This window comes from Anser anser (assembly GCF_964211835.1).
Source record: "Anser anser genome assembly, chromosome: 3".
Classification (NCBI taxonomy): domain Eukaryota; kingdom Metazoa; phylum Chordata; class Aves; order Anseriformes; family Anatidae; genus Anser; species Anser anser.
The window spans coordinates 58,383,431-58,404,934 of record NC_139722.1 but is presented as its reverse complement, the minus strand read 5'-3'; the positions used below and the strand labels follow the sequence as shown (position 1 = coordinate 58,404,934).

The window sequence follows — 21,504 nt, the reverse complement described above, 5'->3', positions numbered from 1 at the left end:
CAGTATGCAGAAAGTATTAGATATTTTACATGGTATTGAGAGAGGATTAAGTTGCCTCAAACCATGGCAGTTTAATGTTCTATAGGAATATTTACAACGAGTTAATGGCAAGAAAGTGTATGCTCCTACTCCCACTATCTTTATAAGCACTACCTTTATAAACAAGGCCAAAGACAGAACAAGCAGTTGAGAAATTTGTAAAGACAAACAAATATTCAAGCTGAAACTGAAAACACTTTGGAAAGCACTTCAAATAAGTGTCATTTAGAAAAGATTCAGTTGGAAAAATCTGTAAATTTCATGTTGGAGGCCCCTATTCCATGGGTGTAAAAGAGGGAGGTGGCTTATTTCCATGGAGGCCACAGTTCATTAAGGAAGCCTAGTAAGTGTAACTTAGACTAAATTAAAAAAATAAACTTCTCTGGGACAGCTGAAATGATAATTCCCAGAAAGTGTTCTTGTTTACTAATGTACCATTGTAGTTACAATAAATGGGAACTTAAAGTAGCACTTCAAAGAATAGTAAAAAGCTAGCAAACAAGGAGGTACAATTTTTTTTTCACTGCCTTGTAGGACGAGTTGCAAACAGTATTCTGATGCTATCAGGCCTGGGTAAAGATCAGAAAATTGTTGTGAACCAGGTAAGAAGTTTGTTGTTTATGGATATGATAGGAAACATCACTACATGAAATCATAGGGGTGCTTGAAGATGTAGTTTTGATGTAACTAATTCCAATAAAAAAAAATAGAATTCAGAAAAAAACATCAATCTGCTTCAACAGAAAGTAAAGAGAGGCAAAGGAGCTGATGAGAAGCTGGCACAGCTGGTGTAAAGGTCTGGCAAGTCTTTTTGAGGTTTTCATTTTGGCCAGGCATGCGCCTGATAGGTTAACTAATGGAGAGAGGCCTGGCAACTCCATCAGCCAGTTCCCTCAGGACCCTGGGATGCATGTCACCAGGCCCCCTAGACCTGTACCTCTTCAGTTCCATCAGGTGGTCTTGAACCTGCTCTTTGCTTATAGTAGGAGGGACTTTGCTCCCCCTGCCCTCATCTACAGATGCAGGGAAATTAGAGATGTGGGAAGCCTGACTTGCAGTGAAGACTGAGGCAAAGAAGCTGTTGAGTACCTCAGCCTTCTCCATGTCTGTTGTTACTAGTTCTTGCTTCTCATTTATTAGAGGGGGTACACTCTCCTTGGCCTTTCTTTTCTGGCCAATGTACCTATAGAATCCCTTCCTGTTATTTTTTGCATCTCTTGCCAAGCTCAGTTCCATCTGTGCCTTGGCTTTCCTGATCCCATCCGTGCACATCCGGATGGCATCCCTGTACTCTGCCCAGGCCACATGTCCCTGCTTCCAGTGGCCGTGCATTTCCTTCTTATGCCTCAGTTTGCCCAGCAGGTCCTTGCACAGCCATCCTGGTTTCCTTGCTCAATTTCTTGCACAAGGAGATGGAGAATTATTGTGCTCTAAGAAAAGCATCCTTAAAGAGTTGCCAGCTCTGGTCAGTTCTTTTGTCTCTAAGGTCAGTGTCCCTGGGGATCTCATCCATTACCTCTTTAAACAGCTGCAAATTCTCTCTTCTACAGGGTCCTGATTTTGCTCTTTGCCAAGCCCATATTTCTTAAGATCACAAACTCAACCAGAGCATGGTCACTGCAGCCCAGACTGCCTCCAATCTTAACCTCTTTAATGAGTTTGTCAGCACTGGTGAGCAGGAGATCCAGTAACACTTCTCCTATGGTTGGTTTGTCAATACCTGGACCAGGAATTTATCCTTGATGCACTCCAGGGGTCTTCTGGATTACTTACAGCCTGCTGTGTTTTTTTTTCCCAGTGGACATCTGTGTGGTTGAAATTCCCCAACAGGATTAGAGTGTGTGAGCACAATGATTCTTGTAGCTGAAGTAAGAAGGCCTCATCTACAGGCTTCCCTTGATCAGGTGGCCTGTAGTAGACCCCAACTACAAGGTGTCCTTTATTGGTTTGGTCTTTAATTCTTACCCACAAGCTCTCAATCTGTTTGTGCCTGTTTCTGAGAGGCAGCTCTTTGCAGCCTACCTATTTCTTAACATAGAAGGCAACACACCCACCCTTCCTTCCCTGTCTTCTGAAAAGCTTGTAGCCCTCAACTTCGGTTTTCCAGCTGTGTGATTCATCCAACCACATTTCTGTGATAACAATTGGGTCATAGTTTTCTAAGTGCACCATGGTTTCCAACTTTTTCTGCTTGTTTACCATGCTGCATTCATCTATGTAGACGCACTTCAGCTGGGCTATCAGCTGGATCAAATTTTAAGAGGAGCCCTCCATAATTCCCTTGGGACAATTCACAGGTATTTCCCTGTTACTTCCTAAAGTGCTCCCTGGTTCTTCTCTATCACTCCCCTCCCCCTGGTGAATCTAGTTTAAAGCCCTGCTGATAAGTCCAGCCAGTTTGCTTCCCAAAACACCGACCTGTTGCCTGGCCTGTTCAGGTGCAACCCATCTGGTGTCAACATACCCGCTCTCTTGAAGGTACTTCTAAGATCACAGAACCCAAAACTCTGAGCATGACACCAGCCACACAGCCAGTCATTCACTTCATCCATTCTTCTCCTTCTTCTTGGGTCCCACTCTCCAGCTGGAAAGATAGAGGAAAACACTACTTGTGCTCCCGTTCACTTCAGCATCTTTCTGAGGGACATTCACAGTCCCTTTAGATATTTTAGAGTCTGTTCATTACAGCCTCTTTTGACCCTACAAGAAAGAGTTGGAATTGGTAGTAGTCCTCTCTAGAGAGTTTGTCTGGATAGCAAATCTCTCTAGAGAATTTGTCTGGTTAACAAATAGGTGCTTCAGTGCCTTTCATTGAGGAATCTCCAATTACTAATACACTTCACACTTTTTTTGGTGGCACTAGTTCTAATACAGGTGGTTGGTTGGTCCAATTTCATATGGTTGACCTTTCCTGGGTCCTGACCTTTACTCATGCACTCCTTGGTGTTTTTTTTTTTTTTTTTTTCCCAGGCCCAGGGCATTGTATCTGTTGCATAAGGGCACTTTGGGGGCAAGGGGAAAACTCTTCCTTTGGCTCCAAGCAGAGACAAGGGTCTGGTCTGCATTGTCTTGTAAGTCAATCAAGCCCATCAGCTCAGGGTTGGAAGCTGGCTTGCCTTCCCGTTGCCAGGGCTTAAGGCAGGGCTGTTGCTCAGCCCATGTCAGTGCACAATACCATGCACCAATCCCTTGCTCAGAATCCTGGATACTACACTGACTGGTGAACTCCTCTTGCAACATCGTGACTTGATCAAAAAGTTCATCCATCTGGGCACACTTGCACCCACAACATCCACCTCTGCCTTCAGGCCCTAGGGGGACTTCCAGATTCAGGATTTCCTTGCAACTGAGGGTCTGGGCAGCTTGTCCAGTCCTTGGGAGGTCTGTTTGGATGTAGGCCTCTGCCTGGGGTGGTTGTGGCCCCTCCAGTCAGTACAGCTCATTACTATAGTTTATACTTTATACTTTTATATTACTATAGTTTATACTTTAGTTTGTGCCAAGCAGAGACAACTTAGAATTTATGGAGACTGCAGTGCCTGAGGGAAGTAAAGACAAGGCTAAGAGTGAAAGTGCTGCAAATGTAAACAAGAATAAAATTACAACAGAATTAGGAAAGTGCTTTTTGTTGTTGCTTTGCATCTGTTTACAAAGTTTTGTGCATGAATAACTGACTGATGTTTCATCTCTAAATGAATAAATAAAAGTCAAGATTTGTTTTGTGGGAAAAGTTAATATCAGGGTATTTCTTGTGTTGATGAAGTGCCAAGGTCATCCAGTCATAGACCAGAAGCTTTCATATACCTCTGCAATCATTCATGTAGCATAAATTTGTGGAGGTAATCCAATGGTTTCTAGAGTGCCTGTTAACATAAAGCAAACAAACAAAAAAAACAATAAAATTTGCCATGGAACTATGTAATTCATATGGTAGAATAGTATTTCAAATAATACTTTTTACAATGTATAACCTGGCCAGCAGCTGTTGAATACATAAAATTAAAATTTATATTCATGGGATATCTGTGAAAAGGTCAAGTAGGAGACATTTTAATCTATGCTTTCAATTTGTGGCTATATGTTGGTAGTAATAAATCAAAGCAGCTTTCAAAAAGAAAAACAATAACAGTAGTACATAACTTTAAAAATTATATGGACAACAGGTTAAACTAGTTTGTCTTTCTTGAGCACCTAAACACATTTTCTTTATTTTTTTTGGTAATGATCTCTTATATAATTACAAAATGAGATTTGATACCTGATGACATAAAACGAATGTGCAAACAACTTGAAATTAATGGAACTTTTCAGATAATTTCAAACGACACATCAATAGGAATATTTTTCTTGACTTTTTCAAATATTAATACAATTTTCCACCTGATAGCAGGTACAACACAGTTCTAATAATACAGTGACACTCTGCTATACTCATTTGTTGATTTCAAAAATCCTTTAAAAGTGTTTTATGTATTCAGAAGTGCTTATACATTGTATGCACCCTTAACCAAAATGTCATGCTTAGGGTTTTTTTTTTCAACATGTAGATGTAACCACAAAGAAACCTCTACTCCATTATGAAAACACCTGTCAGAAGATTTGGTTTTTCTAGTTGACACAGTTCATTAGGCCGTGCCAAACTGTTTCCGTTCTGAAACCCATACTACGAGCATGCTTTTGACTGCTTTACTGTTCTTGTAGCTGCTCAGCTGTGACTATATCTTGACGCCTGTGTTCTGTTTTAGGCTGTCCATGGTTGGATAGATGGACCTCCTGGGACACATGCAGACTTGTTTTAAACAAATACAGCTCCATTTGTTTTAATGGAATTGAAAGTTTTTCCAAGAAGTGTGAATTCGGAAGTTTTTTGTTTGTTTGTTTGTTTTTAGGGAGGAAGATGGCATGCATGTTTCTTCAGTGCTGTGCCAACATGTTGCAGTGACTGATGGGCTGGGACAGCTCCACTGCAGACAAAGGCACCATTTCTGAGGTGGCCGTGTGTGCGCTACATTTGTAAGCTCCCATTACGTCTTGTACTGTCAGCAGTGCCTACAGAGCTAAGTAGCCACTTCGTGGTTAGCTGAATCACCTTTTAACTGTATTAATGAAGTTTCCTGCCTGTAGTCAAAGCAAGAACATGTGGAGCATGTAGATAGGTACTTGTAGTTATTTACTTTTGTGTGCCTTTATCTGGAGTGAACTCTGCCCAAGGTGCAGTATGTAACCCAAACTGAATTATATGAATCTTTTTTTTTTTTTTTTTTTTCATGACAGAACTGTGATTTTTGCCTCTGTTTAGAGAAAGGGTTATCATGTTACAGTCGCTGATACTCGTGAGGCCTGCAACCAGTCCAAGTGAAGCCCCAAGGCCATGGCTCTGTGACGTGGCCACTGCAGGGCTATATGGCTGCAAGGTCTGAAGGATGAGCTGAACCCCTGCTTCAGGAGTTAGAGCTTCAGCAGAGAAAGCTGAGGCTTAGTTGTCCATGCGTCCTCCTGGAACCTGTGACACACCATCTGTTGTGGGAAAATCACATTCTTGGAGGATTATTTCCACCCCCATCCTACGAATTGCTCTAGGACCTTGCCTTTTTCATTCTTCCAGGTATGTGGCATGTGTCTTAGTGTCTCAGTCTTGTTCAGGAGTCTCATGGAGTCTGGAAGTTTGCATATCAAGCGTGAAGTTCACTTCTGCAAGGAATCAAGAATAAACACCATTTAATTTGCATGTAGGTCCTCAAAACAAAGGTTTGAGGATTCATGCTCTCCTGTTGTGCATATAGCATTCCTATTGAAGTGAAAAGATGATCAACGAAAATGTAGATGTAGCAGAATTCCATAGTAGGGCTGGGAAAATTTTGTGTTTCTCAGATTTGTTTTTCTTACATAAAAATAAATATTGTCATGATAATTGAAATTCTTGAGGAGTGCCCTTTTTCTCTGCAAATGTGCCCACACACAATTAATTAGAAAAGATGAAAGGTATTTATTTTGACAGTTCAGCCTTATAGGATGTCCTGTGTTTTTCTTACAACAAGAAGTATAACAGGTATTTCTGAAACCTTAATCTTCATTCCTGTTGAAGATGTAAAGTAGCAGTTTGAATTTTTTTTAAAAAAAAAATCTAGTAAGATTTTAATACATTTGTTGTGACAAAGAAGACTTTAATTACATGAATTTACATTTGAAAAAGCATTTACATTGCAAGAAACATTTATGGTTTGTACTCCTCTCATGAAGTTTGATTCCTGTATACAGAAAGTGTACACACATCTCTCCTCTCCTCTCCTCTCCTCTCCTCTCCTCTCCTCTCCTCTCCTCTCCTCTCCTCTCCTCTCCTCTCCTCTCCTCTCCTCTCCTCTCCTCTCCTCTCCTCTCCTCTCCTCTCCTCTCCTCTCCTCTCCTCTCCTCTCCTCTCCTCTCCTCTCCTCTCCTCTCCTCTCCTCTCCTCTCCTCTCCTCTCCTCTCCTCTCCCTCTCCCTCTCCCTCTCCCTCTCCCTCTCCCTCTCCCTCTCCCTCTCCCTCTCCCTCTCCCTCTCCCTCTCCTCTTCCTCACTGGATATTGCCAAATATAGCACCACAGAAAAAAAAAAAATGTTGAACTTTATTTTTCTTTTTCAGTATTATACATCTATTTAATTCGCGTTCATCACACAAATAACTTACTGTACAGAATTGCTGTCCTACATAATTTTCAATGGTAGATAAAACAAATCACTAACAGAATATTTTTATACTGAAATTCTCTTTTTTTTTCAGTATTTAATAAATGTGTCCCCAAATTCTAGTCACTCAGGTTCCATATTTTCATTAACAGGTGCAATGAAATAAATGAAAGAAAAAAAATTTCTTTTGCATGGTGCTTTCTGATCTTTATTTTATTAATTTTTCTCATATCTGGAAGATTTATATGAATAGATTTAATTTACAGATAAATATGATTTATAAAACTCCACATCATATTGGTAACCCTCACTTAAAACCTAGTAAGTTAGTTTGCTTTTTATCAATTTACCTGAAATGGTCATAGCTTATATACTCGGATAACCTTGAATAAGACTCTTTATTAAACCTGATAGGATTATTTGCTGATATTCCACCAGTAAGAGAACATTTGTACACCTAACATTGCATTTCACTTAAAAACTTGCTCAGTTAAGGAAAGATGCTATCTCTACTGTTTTAAACAGCATTTTTGTGGAGAAAGAAAATAAGCCCAGAAAAAGCACATTTTTTCATATTAGAATTTGATTCACTTCTGCATAGTCAAATAAGGAATGCAATATTCATCTGTCAAAAAGTTTTTTATCCACTTAGCCTCTGTTTTACACTTTACAATAAATGGGGTGATATATAATCCCCGTTAATTAATTGATCAGCCTGGGAAAACATCACTGTCATTCAACTTGCAGAACATGACTGATGACTGAAATGTTCCCAATAAAGTATATTCAGTACAAGTCTAAAGGATGAAGTATTTGGTAGTGCTTCTGTTCAGAACACTATTTCATCTCTTACTACTGCAAATATTTTTCTCTTTAAATAATTAAACATATATTTTAAATAAATATAAATAAATATTTTAAATTTATATTTTAAAACATATATTTTAAAAATTCTTTTTGCTTTTCTGATTTGCATCTTGTGGGTCCATTTGGATATGTTTTTTGAGAAGAAGGAACACATCAGCGATATTTAAAATAAGAGAAATTAGCAGTGATAAAATAGGAGCATAGTTGTTGGCTTCCCAACATTCACAAGGAACATTTCAGAAATGAACTGTCTTGATGCATGTCAGCAGGTAAAAGTACCATTACTGAACATCTCCTGAGAAAAAGAAAAAAAATATAGCAATATTGTATGACCTTTGAAGGACTATCAATGTATCACTGAAAGATAAATTGACCAGTTGTAGTCCTTCTGTTTGATGAAATCATAACCAGTTGCAATAAATTATAAATGCTTTGGCTCCAAGGCAAGCCTGAATGCAGACATGTCATTGAGTCCTGTGATCATGATGGGTAACATATTGGATACTTTTCTTCACTAAACTGAATTAAAAGACATGATCCCTTCTGGTTGTAATTTGTATACTTTTTTTCTTTTTTTCTTTTTTTTTTTGACAAGACATTAAATTCCATTACAGCAAAAATTAACATTTTACCACTCTTTCATGACTGATATTCATTCAGGCAGGAGATTACATTTCATTTGTGGATACTAACTACTAACAGCACAGACCAGTGATGTGAGGAGTGTGCTCATGCCTTCTCTACTGCTTGTTACTTCTCTTTAGAAAGATTTATATTCTCCACAAAATTACCTGACAGCTCAGAGGATACATTGGCTCTGACAATAATTAACACATCAGGATTTTTGCTTGTTTGTTTTAAATGTGAACATATTTAATTTTTATGACTATTTATCCTATTGATGTCTGTGGCCTTTAAAGCAAAAGTTTCAGGTGTTTTACATAAACAGCAAAAAAGCCTTGGTTATAGAATCCCCTTGTTCTACAAGTCTCATGCTTGTTTTACCTCTTTTTGCAAGCTGCAAGGTCTGTTCCTATGGCTTTTAAAATCTATATATGGATTCATCTCTACGAATCTACAAATGTTCAGAGCTACAAATGTTGAAAAATCATTGACTCACTGTAGATGCCCAGAGGATTAATAATTTAAATAAAAACTGTCAGAACGGGGGTAGTGTTTTACAGTCAAGAAATGCCTTTTCCCCATACTATTTGCAGTCAAAAAATGTCTCTTCCCAATACCATTCCCCTTCTGGTGCATGCTGGCATAAATAATTCCTCCACTGTTAGTGGAGCTATGTTAATTTATACCCGCAGAGGACTTGGTCTCAAAAGTCTAATTTAGATGACAACGCTGAAGTGCAGGGACTTGCCATTTTTATTTGTATGTAAAGTACCAGGCACTCAAGTAGTGGTGTGTCATTAAATTATTTCTAGAAAATAAATTGCCGTTTGGAAGGCTTGCTCTTGGGTAAAATTATATCTTTTTGTATGACTTAAGACAGATGCAATGAGTTAATTTAAACAGCTCCTCTTCACTTCCCTAATTTTGTTCTCTCTCCTATCTCCCATCTCTCCTCTGTCGAGCATGCCTTCTTCTCTGGATCTGACTGAAATAAATACATCCTTGCATGGTAGCTCAAGTACTTCATTGCAATGTTCCCTCTGTTCTGAAGGGCCTTGGTAAAAAATAAGGTAGTAGGGCATAAAAGTGGTTGATGTCAGTTATAGCTCCTGGGGCAGCTAAAAGTTGCATGATAAGAAGACTGTTTAAAGCCATTGAGGCTCCCTCTTTCTGAGCTGTAAGTTTTCTGCTGCACAGCACATGATTTTGTCCTAGGTTTGTTGACTGAATAGTAAGAGATTTGACAACAGTCTCACCTGCACACTGGACATATAGCTGTTAATGGGGCACTTCATTTCTGAGGAGCCAAGCAACTACACCAGGTGAAGTACTTCTCCTTTTCAGTTCTCATGTTGGTAATTTCATAAAGGCTGTGTTCTGTTTTCTGCAGTCCATTCTCCTCAGCATTAATTGCTGGTGTATTTGTCTTAGCTGTGTCTGAGGCTTGTTTCCATGTAACCCTGGTCCAGCTATGATGCTGCCGTTCTTGCACATTAGCTTTTACTTCTGACAAAATTAATTTGAAGTCAGGAAAACAGACATGTAACTATATAAATGCTGCTAAACATGTGTCAGGGCTGTCTGGCTCACAAGCAGTGAAGAGATGTGATCCTCGCTGAGAGAGCTTGCTATCTGAAAAAAAAATCTGCAGAAAGAAAGGTATCAAAGTTAAGGCTAGTGTTATGGATGATGTAACTGAAATAGAAAGCTTATTTGTCCTATAAAGACATTATGGGCAGTGGGGCAAGCTATGAACTGATCCTATTGCTTACTAGTATTTGATTCTGTGCCTGTCGTTTAATCTTGGTGTTCATCCATACTTACCTGCCATTGCCCAGTGGAATGCGGTGTACTGCAATCTGTTTTCTATTTTGTGTAAGTCAGGTCCCTGTGGTGTTTCAGATAACGCTGTGAGATGCTCAGTAATTATTGTCATGGTGACTGGAATATACAGTGAACCTTCAAAAAAACAACAGTTTGTTCTTGAGGAATCAATTTTAAGTTTTCTCTGAGTCGCTAATATAGGTTTTCTCAGGGTTCAGATAAACCATACCCCTGCAAGGTCACTGATTACTGGTGATGGACAAGTAGGTAGCTGGAGGCAGGATTCATTGATAGTATGCACAGAAATTTGAACAGTTTTCTTTATTGGCAGACTATATTTAAATTAACACTTCTTTAAATCCTTAGGCATATTTTACTGGAATTCTTCTGACTTCATACCTCTGTTACACTTAGAAGGTTTCCAGCATTCCATATCCAAAATATGTATGTTTTATAAACACATAAACGTATGTGTGCACGTGTCTATTTTATAGAGGCAAATGAACTAAGTCAAGGGTGTTTGTAGTTGCATTCTTGTTTGTTTGTTTTTAATATTGGTTTTGCACCAGCTATACAAAACAATTGTATAAGGGAAATAGGGAAAAAAAAAAAAAAAAGGAAATAAAAGACTAGTGCTAGCTATAAGGATCCTGGGGAGGTATTTAATTGTATTGCAGCTGTCCAAAGCTTCAGCAGTTAAGCAGCTGGAGGGTTACTCACATCTGGGGACTTGATTTGACTAATCACTGGAAAATAAGGGTGGGATATTTGGATGAAATGAAATGAAATTCCACTAGGAAATGGTGTTATGGTAAAACCTCCTGGAATAGATACTTACAGCCACTGTTATCACCTACAGAACCATGTGGAGGGAGGGTCTTGGGGTCTTTTAGCCCTGCAGAAACATGCAGTGAACAGCAGTACCAGCAGACATCCTCATAGACAGAGAATGCATGGCAGAGGGAACAGACAGCAGATGACTTGCCTGCAGACACTCAGCAGGCTAGTGGTTAGGTTTCTTGGCTAGCAGACCTGTTTTGTCCTGAACTAACTCTCTGGATGTGAATTTTTCTCTGTAGCTTTTGGGGAGGAAAATAGACTAAGATCCCAGATACAAAGCTTGTTGAACCAATAGCCTATACACTGAATTCACAAGAACCGTGTTATTTCTAAGTCAAGAGTTTGTTATATGGGTTGAATTAATGCTGCCCTTGAAAGGATGCATTTGTCATGAGGATGTAATGTGTCCCTGTACATCTACATCAAAGCCTATCAAGAAGTTCTGTGTTAGAATAGCCTTGTGAAATACTCTAAGGTATTACTATTGGAAAATGATTCTAAATTAGTTAGGGATCATCAGCAGACAGTTCTTCCTTGAATGACACCCACTTTATACTGGTAGGAGGAATAAATTTACCACTTTACTCTCTGGGAAGTCCCTCCTCCTCTGCTCATGGTGTAAAGATGAAATACAGGCAGGTAGCAAGTAATTGCCATATTCAGTTTTCCTCTGGAGTAAAATCTTCAAGAGACCGTCTGGTGACAGTATGTCTTACAACTGTTTCCCTGGCCCAGGACATTAAGTTCCACCATGTCCATGAGAGAAATGAAGTCTGAGGTTTACCTGAAATGACGCATTTTTGTCAGAAATTAAATAAATATTTTTAACGGGGTACTGTTACAAGGAAATATTTGAGATGGGCAGAAAACATTTATGTTAGGAAAGGGTAAAGTCCTACATCGCTGCTTCAAATCTGGATCTGTCCAGTTTATCAGTACACTAAGGTAGCCTAAAGCTTGACTTCATGGCAAAATCTAGAAAGAGTGAGTGGTTGACAGATGCTGATGGCATGATTAGAAGCCCAGGGGTTTCATGATGATACTCTCTCTCACTGTGGTGTCATTCACAAGAGATCTAAAAAGGTGGCTCACAGGTGGAGTAAGAACAGGTCTTGAATACTTAGGGAGTATTGTACCAAGTCTGCAGCTGGTGGGGGCAAGACAACCCCAACATCCCATCTGTTAGCTCCCTGGTTCTGTGCAAACAGTGCAGATCAATCAATTCTTGTCTCCCTCATGGACAGATTTTTAAATAGCTTTCATAGACTCACAGAATGGTTTGGGTTAGAAAGGACCTTAAAGACCACCCAGTTCCAACCCCCTGCCATGGGCAGGGACACCTCCCACCAGACCAGGTTGCTCAAAGCCCCATACAGCCTGGCCTTGAACGCCTCCAGGGATGGGGCATCCACAGCTTCTCTGTGCAACCTGTGCCAGAGCCTCACCACCCTGACAATGAAGAATTTCCTCCTAACATCTAGTCTAAATCTCCCCTCTTTTAGTTTAAAACCATTCCTTCTTGTCCTATCAATAGCTGCTCATGTAAAAAATTGCTCTCCATCTTTTTTATAAGTCCCCTTTAAGTACTGAAACGCTGCAATGTGGTCTTGCAAGACCCTTCTCTTCTCTAGGCTGAGCATCCCCAGCTCTCTCAGCCTTTCTTCACAGGAGAGGTGCTCCAGCCCTCTGATCATTTTTGTGGCCCTCTTCTGGACCTGCTCTAACAGCCCCACATCCTTCTTGTGCTGGGGGCCCCAGACCTGGATGCAGTACTCCAGGTGGGGCCTCACAAGGGCAGAGCAGAGGGGGACAATCAGCTCCCTTGACCTACTGGCTACCCCTCTGTTGATGCAGCCCAGGATGCAGTTGGCCTTCTGGGCTACAAGCATGCACTGCCGGCTCATGTTGAGTTTTTTGTCCACCGAAACCCGCAGGTCCTCCTCTGCAGGGCTGCTCTCAATGACTTCTCCACCCAGCCTGTACTCCTGTCTGGGGTTGTCCCAACCCAGGTACAGCGCCTTGCACTTGGCCTTGTTGAACTTCATGAGGTTCACATGGTCCGACTTCTCAAGCTTGTCCAGGTTTGTTTGGGCCCGTCCTTCTAATGACTTTGCAGCCATTTATAATGAACAGCAGTGACAAAGCACATGGCTCTATTCCTGTGCCTGTGCATTATCTATTAAAACCTGATGAGCTGTTGAGGAACAACACTGGGGTTTAATCAGCCTCTTGATTTTATGCCTCTGTAATGCTACCATGTTCAGTAACCTGCCTAAAATGCAAATCCACAAAGGGGCTTTGATTTGGTTTTGTCTTCCGCTTACAGCAGAGACCTAATAATTACTAAGTGAAAGCAGAAAGATACTGGTTAATTCTATTAAATGCATATGTGATACATTTCTAATAAATACCATATAAGTAAACAAACTTATAGAATCATAGAATATCCCGAGTTGGAAGGGACCCATAAGGATCATCAAGTCCAACTCCTGGCACCGCACAAGTCTGCCCAAAATTTTAGACCATGTGACTAAGTGCACAGTCCAATCTCTTCTTAAATTCAGACAGGCTTGGTGCAGTGACTACATCCCTGGGGAGCCTGTTCCAGTGTGCGAACACCCTTTCGGTGAAGAACCTCTTCCTGATGTCCAGCATAAACTTCCCCTGCCTCAGCTTAACACCGTTCCCGCGGGTCCTGTCACTGGTGATAATGGAGAATAGGTCACCTGCCTCTCCACTCCCCCTCGAGAGGAAGTTGTATACTGCGATGAGGTCCCCCCTCAGCCTCCTCTTCTCCAGGCTGAACAGGCCCAGTGCCCTCAGCCGCTCCTCATATGTCTTCCCCTCTAACTTGTTCATCTATAAGAAGAAAAACATCACTGATTCTGATGTATTTACTGTACTGCTTTGAACCTGGTTTGATTTCCTTACTTTTATCACTAGCAAGACAAAAGTAGCCATCAGGAGCAAGAGATGTGCAAGACTCTGGAAGAAAACAGAGTATATTAATGAAATGTACTCAGCAGAGAGCCTATTATGGTATCTGTCCTCTCTCCTGTACCACTGCAGAGCTAAAAGTGATTGATAATAACCTTGTAGTTACTGTACAATTTGCCTACAATTTTATAGTTGCAGTCATGGCATTGATCTACAGTTAAATGAGATAATTCCTGTGTGCTATCTTGCCAGTCTGCCAGGAGCAATGTACCAATTGTGTCTGTAAAATCACTAAAAATGAATACCTGCTTGAATCCAGGGTTTAATAGAGAAGTTTTAGATAGTTACGTTACGAAATTGTTATAAAGAATATTCTTAAGTTTGTAAGAGAAATATGATGAGGACTATCTAAACCTAGAAATTTCTATCAGTAATATTGCTTTTATCAGAAGAGTATTTTATAGCCTCTGCTTTTTATCTTTCATTATATGAATGCTGCAAACCATTTTTGCTGAAAAAAACTATTGTAACTGCAGACTTACTAATATTCAGTTCTAAGGCAGTGAGAAATATTTTTTTAACATTTACTAAATTAATCTGCAAAACCAGTAGACTACTGGAAATATTGAAAGAAACTGTTCTAAAATGCATTTTTTTTAAATTTCACATATATGTGTGATGGATCAATATTAAAGCTTTTAGAAATTTTACTGGAAAATTCCAGGAACATTTCTGTTTTCGACTAGAAATCAGGCAGTTCAGCAAAGACATCATGAAGCTTTCAAATATATGTGTGAATCTTTCACCCATTATCTTCCCAAATTTCTTCATTCACCTAGTCCCCAAACTTATAATGAAACAATTGGGTCACAGCACCACACAGACCACCTTCTATAAAGGTTTGCTAAAACCAGAGTGCAATGAAATTCAAGGGCTTCAAAGAGCTCTACACTGCAAGCATGGCTTCTTGTTCCTCCCTAGGGCTACTTCTTATTTGCAATGAAGTCTGGTTTTGCTATGCCAATGTAAAAAGAGGCCTCAAAATGGGAGCTGGTTACTGTCACAGAGGGGTATGTTTTCCTGTTGCTAACATGCTGGTTATACAAGTGGCCAAATGGGCTAGGAGGAGACAGAATTTGCTGACCCAATAAATTCTGGCTTGGAAGGAGGCTTTGGAAGTATCCTCAGGTTGCCTATGACACAGCTTTTTAATTCTCAATATTTTGTTTCCATGATTTCAGTCAAGAATGCTGAATTTGAGACTGCTTGTCTTAGGAAATGAGTAATGCTGAAGGGAAGGCTTTTGCTGGCAAGCTCTGTTGTGTTATCCAGAAACTGTTGCTATCTCACAGATGCTCTCTGATGATCCATGTAAAATGAATGAGAGATTTTAGTCCAGATCCAGGTAGATTAGAGATTTTTTTTCTCAAGAGCCATTGTCACATGCAGTGCTGCCTGCTGTCAAGCTTATTAGCTATCCAAGGAGCTGAAGTAAGTGTTGGAGGGTGAGGCTAACCTGAGATTTGCATTATTTATATATTCTTTCAAATGTCACCAGGCACCCAGACAGCATAGATGGGTTTGTTAGTTTTGAAGTTTTCTACACCTAAGTAAATATAAGACTATTAAACCACAGAATTAATGATAAAAAAGCTGTACATTCTTCTTTTATTCATGTCAGCCTTCTCATAAGTCCACAAAGAAGGAAATAAATAAATGATGCCAAGTTATTTTCTTTATTTATTGTTTGAATTTGGGTAGCACCCACAATTTATTAAACACTGACTTTATCTGTGAAGAATATAGTTCCTTCCCTGAGTACTTTCAGATTAAGACTTACAGGATTTGTGTATCTGATTATTCAGCTACGTTCTATGATTTCATTAGTGCCAAAAACATGCTTTGCTGTAGAAAACATAGAGTCCAAGGTCCTGATCTTGCAAGCTCCTAGGCTTGTACACCACCACAGTGAGATTTCCCTTTGCCAAATAGGATTATTCTCTGTAGTAAACTTAAGTATGTGTGAAAGTGTTGGCAGAGCTGAAGCCTTTAAGGCTCTGCTCCTGTAGGCATTTACACATGTACATAGCTTTACTCATAGTGGTATGCACACTGATTTTAACAGACTAATTTATTCCAGACGATTAGGAATTTTTCTTGCATTGATTTGTTTCTCACTGGGGCAAGAAGTGTACAATGGCCCAAACCAGCCAAATGCTTTAGAGAATGTGTGTTGCTTTCATTAAACTTGCAGCAAGCCGCTCTTCAACCATCTTGAAAAAAGCATCAAGCACCTCATCCCTCTGTGACTTGGTGGGGGTCGTTTCAGGTTTGCCATTTTGTTTCAGCTCAGGCAACTTCACCTCTGCCACGTCTCTCTTTGCATGCATGATTTACAGCAGCCTTCATTTGCTCGCTGTAGCCAGCCACAGGCAGAGCTAGGACAGACATTCCAGCCTCTCCGACACTGGAGCATTTTTCTATCAATCATCTGCTCAATTCTGTGCTCATCTACAGCACTGTATTTTTGGTGAAAGAAACAGCAAAAAGCAGCTCTGGAGAGAGATATTGCTTCTCACGTCTGACTGTAGCAAATCTTTCTTCCCTGACGCGAGCGATTACAGATGGCTGAGCTGGGTAGTTTCCTGAGACAGCCACAATTAATTCCTTCTACCTCAGCCAAAAGGCCTCCTCCTCTCCTACCTGCCACCATTTTGCAATCTAGACAGAGAAAATGAAGGGATGCTGGAGATCAGCACTCATTTCAGCTTAGAAAACACAGTCCCATTGCTGGCAATGCTGCCAGCTCAGTCAGACAGCTGTCCTTTTTGATCCTGGACCTGCAGCTGAGAGCTGAGCCAGTGGCCCTTGAGAGCAGTCCGGGTCCAGGTAGCCAGCCATGTTGCCTACAGGCTCCTCAGCAGCTTGAGGAAAGTAAACAAGGCCTGACTGTAAGCAGAGGACTCACACAGCACCAATAATATTTGGTACAGTTTAACCAACTTGGTTAGTAAACATAGGTCAATGGATTCCCCTGGGATCTGGATGGATTTCAGAGCTGGCCACAGTAGGATGTGTACACCCTCCAGCTGTGACATTGGCCTCAATGCATAGAGGTGCTTGCCTATTCCAATTTTCTCCCTTGAAAAAGGCAAGGCCTTCAGAAGTCATATGGTTTTGCTGCCACTAAAGTTGTGCTAATAAGACGAATTTCTGTGCTGTACTGTGAATTATGGTAGAACACCTCTTGTGCAACTTACGTGACAGGAAAAAGAGGCAGCCAGATGATGAACAGGACCAATGGTCTGGCATATGCTCCACGCATACAGGACCAGTGGTTTGGCATGTAATACATGCATATTATGTCCCACTTGGTCAGTTTTGTAGTGATTGATTTATTTGCACCTCTGCCAGAGAATGCTAGGCATGATGTATGATTGCAGGGTTTGGGGGTTGCTGTTCTTTCCGGAGTATTTTACACAAATCTGGCTTGTGTAGAGTGAATTAATGGTTCCTTTTAAGAAAGAAAAGTTGTGCGGGTAGATTTTTTTTAAAACTGCAAAATCTTCATTAGTGTCTGAAATGGGTTTATAATGGAAGCTGTGGAAGTAATGTGAACAAGTTTTTAATAGCTCAGAAAATACCAGTTCCATAGCTTCTTGCCAATTCCATACCTAGTTCTATATGTAGTTTAGCTGGTACTGGCATCGCTTGTTTTCCCAGATTGTCATCATCAGATCAAGCTGAAAATGAGAATGTCCCTAGCCCCACAATGGACCTTCCCAAACTATCACAGAATCACGGAATGGTTCGGGTTGGAAAGGACCTCTGGAGGCCATCCGGTCCAAGCCCCTGCTCAAGCAGGGACACCCAGAGCAGGGTGCCCAGGACCATGTCCCAGTGGCTGTTGAAGATCTCCAAGGAGGAGACCCCACAACTTCTTTGGGCAACCTGTGCCAGTGCTTAGTCACCTGCACAGTAAAGTGCTTCCTCATATTGAGACACAACTTTTGTGTTCCAGTTTATGCTCATTGCCTCGTCCTGGCAATGGGAACCAATGAAAAGAACATGGCTCTGTCCTCTTTGCACCCTCCCTTCAGTTATTTATAGACTTTGATAGGATCACCCTTGATCCTGCTCTTCCCCAGGCTGAACAGTCCCAGCTCTCAGCCTCTCCTCATAGGAGAGGTGCTCCAGTCCCTTCATCATCTTGGTGGGCCTACATTGGGCTCTTTTCAGTATATCCCTGTCTGTCTTGTACTAGGGGGCCTTGGTGTCCACTAGGACTCCTAGGTTCTTTTTGCAAAACTGCTTTTCAGGTGGGGGGCCCCAAGCATATACTGGTACCTGGGGTTGTTCCTCCCCAGGTGCAGGGCTTCACTCTTCTTGCTGCATTTGACTAGCTGAATGCAGTCACACTACTTACAGGAGAGTGAAACCAGCCAAAATCAGTGCATATGTCAGATCTGGACTTGCCCATAAGTTGTTACAGATGAAAGCTCTACTAATAATCTAATGTGACTCTTATCACATAGGGTAGGTCAGTTCTGCATTTTCAAACTACTTGCTATTGATAAGTGTGTGAAAGTTGTCTTACCTGGGCAAGTAATAGGACTATAAACATTAATTCTCAAGACTGACTCAAGATTGATGTCATAATAATCTCTTTTTAAAAGTCTGCCAGCTTGCATGGGGTCATCTCATTTTCCATGTCCTGAGAAGAAAATATTCACACCAGGAAAAAAAAAAAAAAAAAAAAAAGACCTGGCTGACCATCTGAATGTTGAGCGTGAAGTCTCAGGAGAAAATAGCATTATATGCTGGTTGCTGAACTGAAAAACAAATGAACTATTAAGATTATTCAAAGAGTGAATGGGACCAAATTTTATGCTGCAGAAATAAAACTTTTTCTACATTCCCAAGGTAATTCAATGGACTGAGGAAACTAAAACAGTTCTATGTGATAAAACTCATGAGAGATCTACAACTTTGCCCTCAGAGCAATCTGAAAAGTGCTTTCTTGTTAAGAAACATTTCCAAGCATTGTCCACCAAGCGATTAGGTATTTGGTCAGAGAATCTTCCATCTGGTGTGTGTCTGTGGTCACTTTGGCAAATACTTCTGAAGATGTGTGTAGTTGTCTTGGCAGCTCAGAATTTAACAGCAGTGTCCATTAGGACAGGACACAGCAGGACTGTTCATGCCAACAGCTGTTAATACATTGGTCAGCTGCAACAGTATTAAAAAAAAATACCAGTGTGGCTGTCTTCTTGGGCTTTGTTAAAATAACAATTATTTACTTCATTATTTTGGTCAGGATATGCAGATACTTATCATTTAGAATGTTTACTGCACATAGGATCTTCCAGAAAGATGTTGAACAAGCTGTTTAAAAGGCCTGGTTTAGTACATTGAGGCTATATGCAAAATTCAATATTTCAAGAAGTTGGACATATACTGAATACAAATGAACGTGAACTTGGGAGAAACAACATCCACTTTCAAGGCTGTGTAATCACTAGTGTCATCTGCAGAATGGCGGAACTAACAACTCAGGCGTTTTTGGGGTATAATTAGTTTTTAAGACAAATGCATACTTTACATGGCTGAAGTTTCATGCTCTCCTTTTGAGCTAGCGCACTCAATGAACAGATGTGAGAAAAAGCTATTCAGTGAGATTAATGAAATCCTGATTCTCCTATTTTTAACCCAAGCATTATTATAGCTGAAGTATCATTCTATAATGAAGGAATTGTCCCGTATCAGAATGAGAAAAGCAGTGAAAGGAGACCTATTTGTCAAACATGCTGTCTGACTGAGGAAAAAAAAAAAAGCCTTAAAGTTCTAAAAATAACCTAAATATTTAAATACCTTACAAGATTTTATCATAGACCCTTCTATGTCCATCAAATATAAACCAGATATGGACTCCTGTAAACGCAGGATTCCCTTAATTATGCTTTCAATGCATCAATATTTACTTAATGGACTGCCAATCTGCCGTAGCTGTGGTAAGAACAATGCCTTTGGTAGGTGGACTATAAAGAAGACAGCTGCTCAAGACAGATGTCTGGGAGCATGACTACACATGGAAAACATGCTGTGGCAATCAGTTGCCTGAAATCTGTTTGATTTGAACACAGTTTTGTCAGCTTTGTGATCAGTGTTGGGAGAGCTCACCGGGAGACAAGGTGGATCCTGATAATGGCAAGAACTGAGAATGTAAGCAATAAATTTCCCCAGGGACTGAGAATGAAAGAAAGATCTTTTGGTCCTTCCTGTAGGCTTGAAGACTGACATTTCCCAAGTGAAGACATTTCCAAGATTATCAAATACAGACTTTATATTCACCTGGATGTGATTCACCCAGGCCTTTTGTCTCAACTGGAAATACTTGCCTGTCCTGTATGATACATCCGTAAGATCAGAGCAATGAAGATGAATTGCTTATACCTTCAAGTCTGTCTAAAATCCTTGGTCATGTGTGGGAGATGACCTGTATCATCTGAATGGTATGGGGTACACTTTCATCCCACCACTGTACATGCTGTTTTGAGTCAGACAGTCTTGAAAAATCAAGTGATGCAAGCTGAAAACTGGCTACATCTCACAATCTCAGTTTGTTTTCTGTGCCACTACCGGGGCAGGGCATGTGGCATGTCTAACAAGACTCCACATTGTTTCCTTGATAGGCATAATGTTTCCTCATCATACAATACAAATATGTAGCATTCACAATGGGAAGGAGGGAGGAGAAGGCAATGAAGAACAGTTCAGAGGTCACTCTTCTGCTCCCTTAGACGTTGAACTCCAAATAAAGAATAGTATGTGCATTTGGTTTCCATGAGAGCATTCACTAAAATAATATACCATTTATTTCCCAAAGTGAAATAACTTTGAGGAGTTTTGTTAAAAAACAAACAAACAAACAAACAAACAAAACAACAACAACAACTTTCTCTTACTTAACTAACTTTCTACTCTCCCATATAGAGTTTTTCCACTGTTTTATGTGTTTTGCAGCTGTGGAAAAGTTCTGCTTAATCCTTTCTCATCTGATTTAGTTCCAGTTTCAGTGTGAAAGACAGTATAATTTTAAGAGGCAATACTTGGAGAATTTTAGTTCACCTGAGCTGGAGCTGTAACTTAAGCCTTAGCTCTGCAATACAGACACAGGATACGTTTTTATTTTCATCTTTTTAATAGTATCCTAAATAAACAGAATACATTGAAAATGAGTAACTACTGTCTCCAGAATGGTTCCTTTAGGAGCATCAAAAAAGACTGTCAAGGACACTGTTACAATCACCACAAGGGAAGAAAATGTGTAATTGCCACATAACCATGAAGAAGAAAAAGGAAGTAAAACACAGTTGTGATGTGGTGGAAGTCACTGATATGGCAGGTCCATCTATGTACTATGAACAGTTATGAACTAATCTGTTACATATGAATATGGACATGTGTTACAGGCCTTCCATGATATGTCATACAGTGACTGAATATGAAACATTTTCTGCCATTAGACATCTCTTAGTGTACAAGCAAAGTACTGCTGTCACTTTTTTTCATGATTCTTACTAGGCTGGCTTTCCAGTTATTTTTCTGCAAGCCAATATTTAACATCGATCCAAGAAACAAGAGGCTGGTACTTGTCCAGATCCTCTCTTCTGACCTCTGGCTTTTTGGATAGGCTTAAAAGGCCTCA

At 40.2% G+C, this 21,504-nt stretch overlaps 1 protein-coding gene across 11 annotated transcripts in view; it reads left to right on the top strand.

Moving 5' to 3' along the window:
• Window positions 1-21,504, top strand: part of THEMIS (thymocyte selection associated) — a 93,032-nt gene that overhangs the window by 45,125 nt on the left and 26,403 nt on the right. The window contains exon 5 of one of the 11 annotated variants that reach the window (XM_083831590.1): window positions 13,424-13,551. The exons of 6 other annotated variants lie outside the window; for them this stretch is intronic. In XM_083831590.1, the coding sequence (XP_083687716.1) occupies window positions 13,424-13,441 (18 nt within the window). In that variant the 3' untranslated portion in view covers window positions 13,442-13,551. 4 more of the 11 variants (XM_083831595.1, XM_083831596.1, XM_083831597.1 and 1 more) reach the window with 4 other exon arrangements.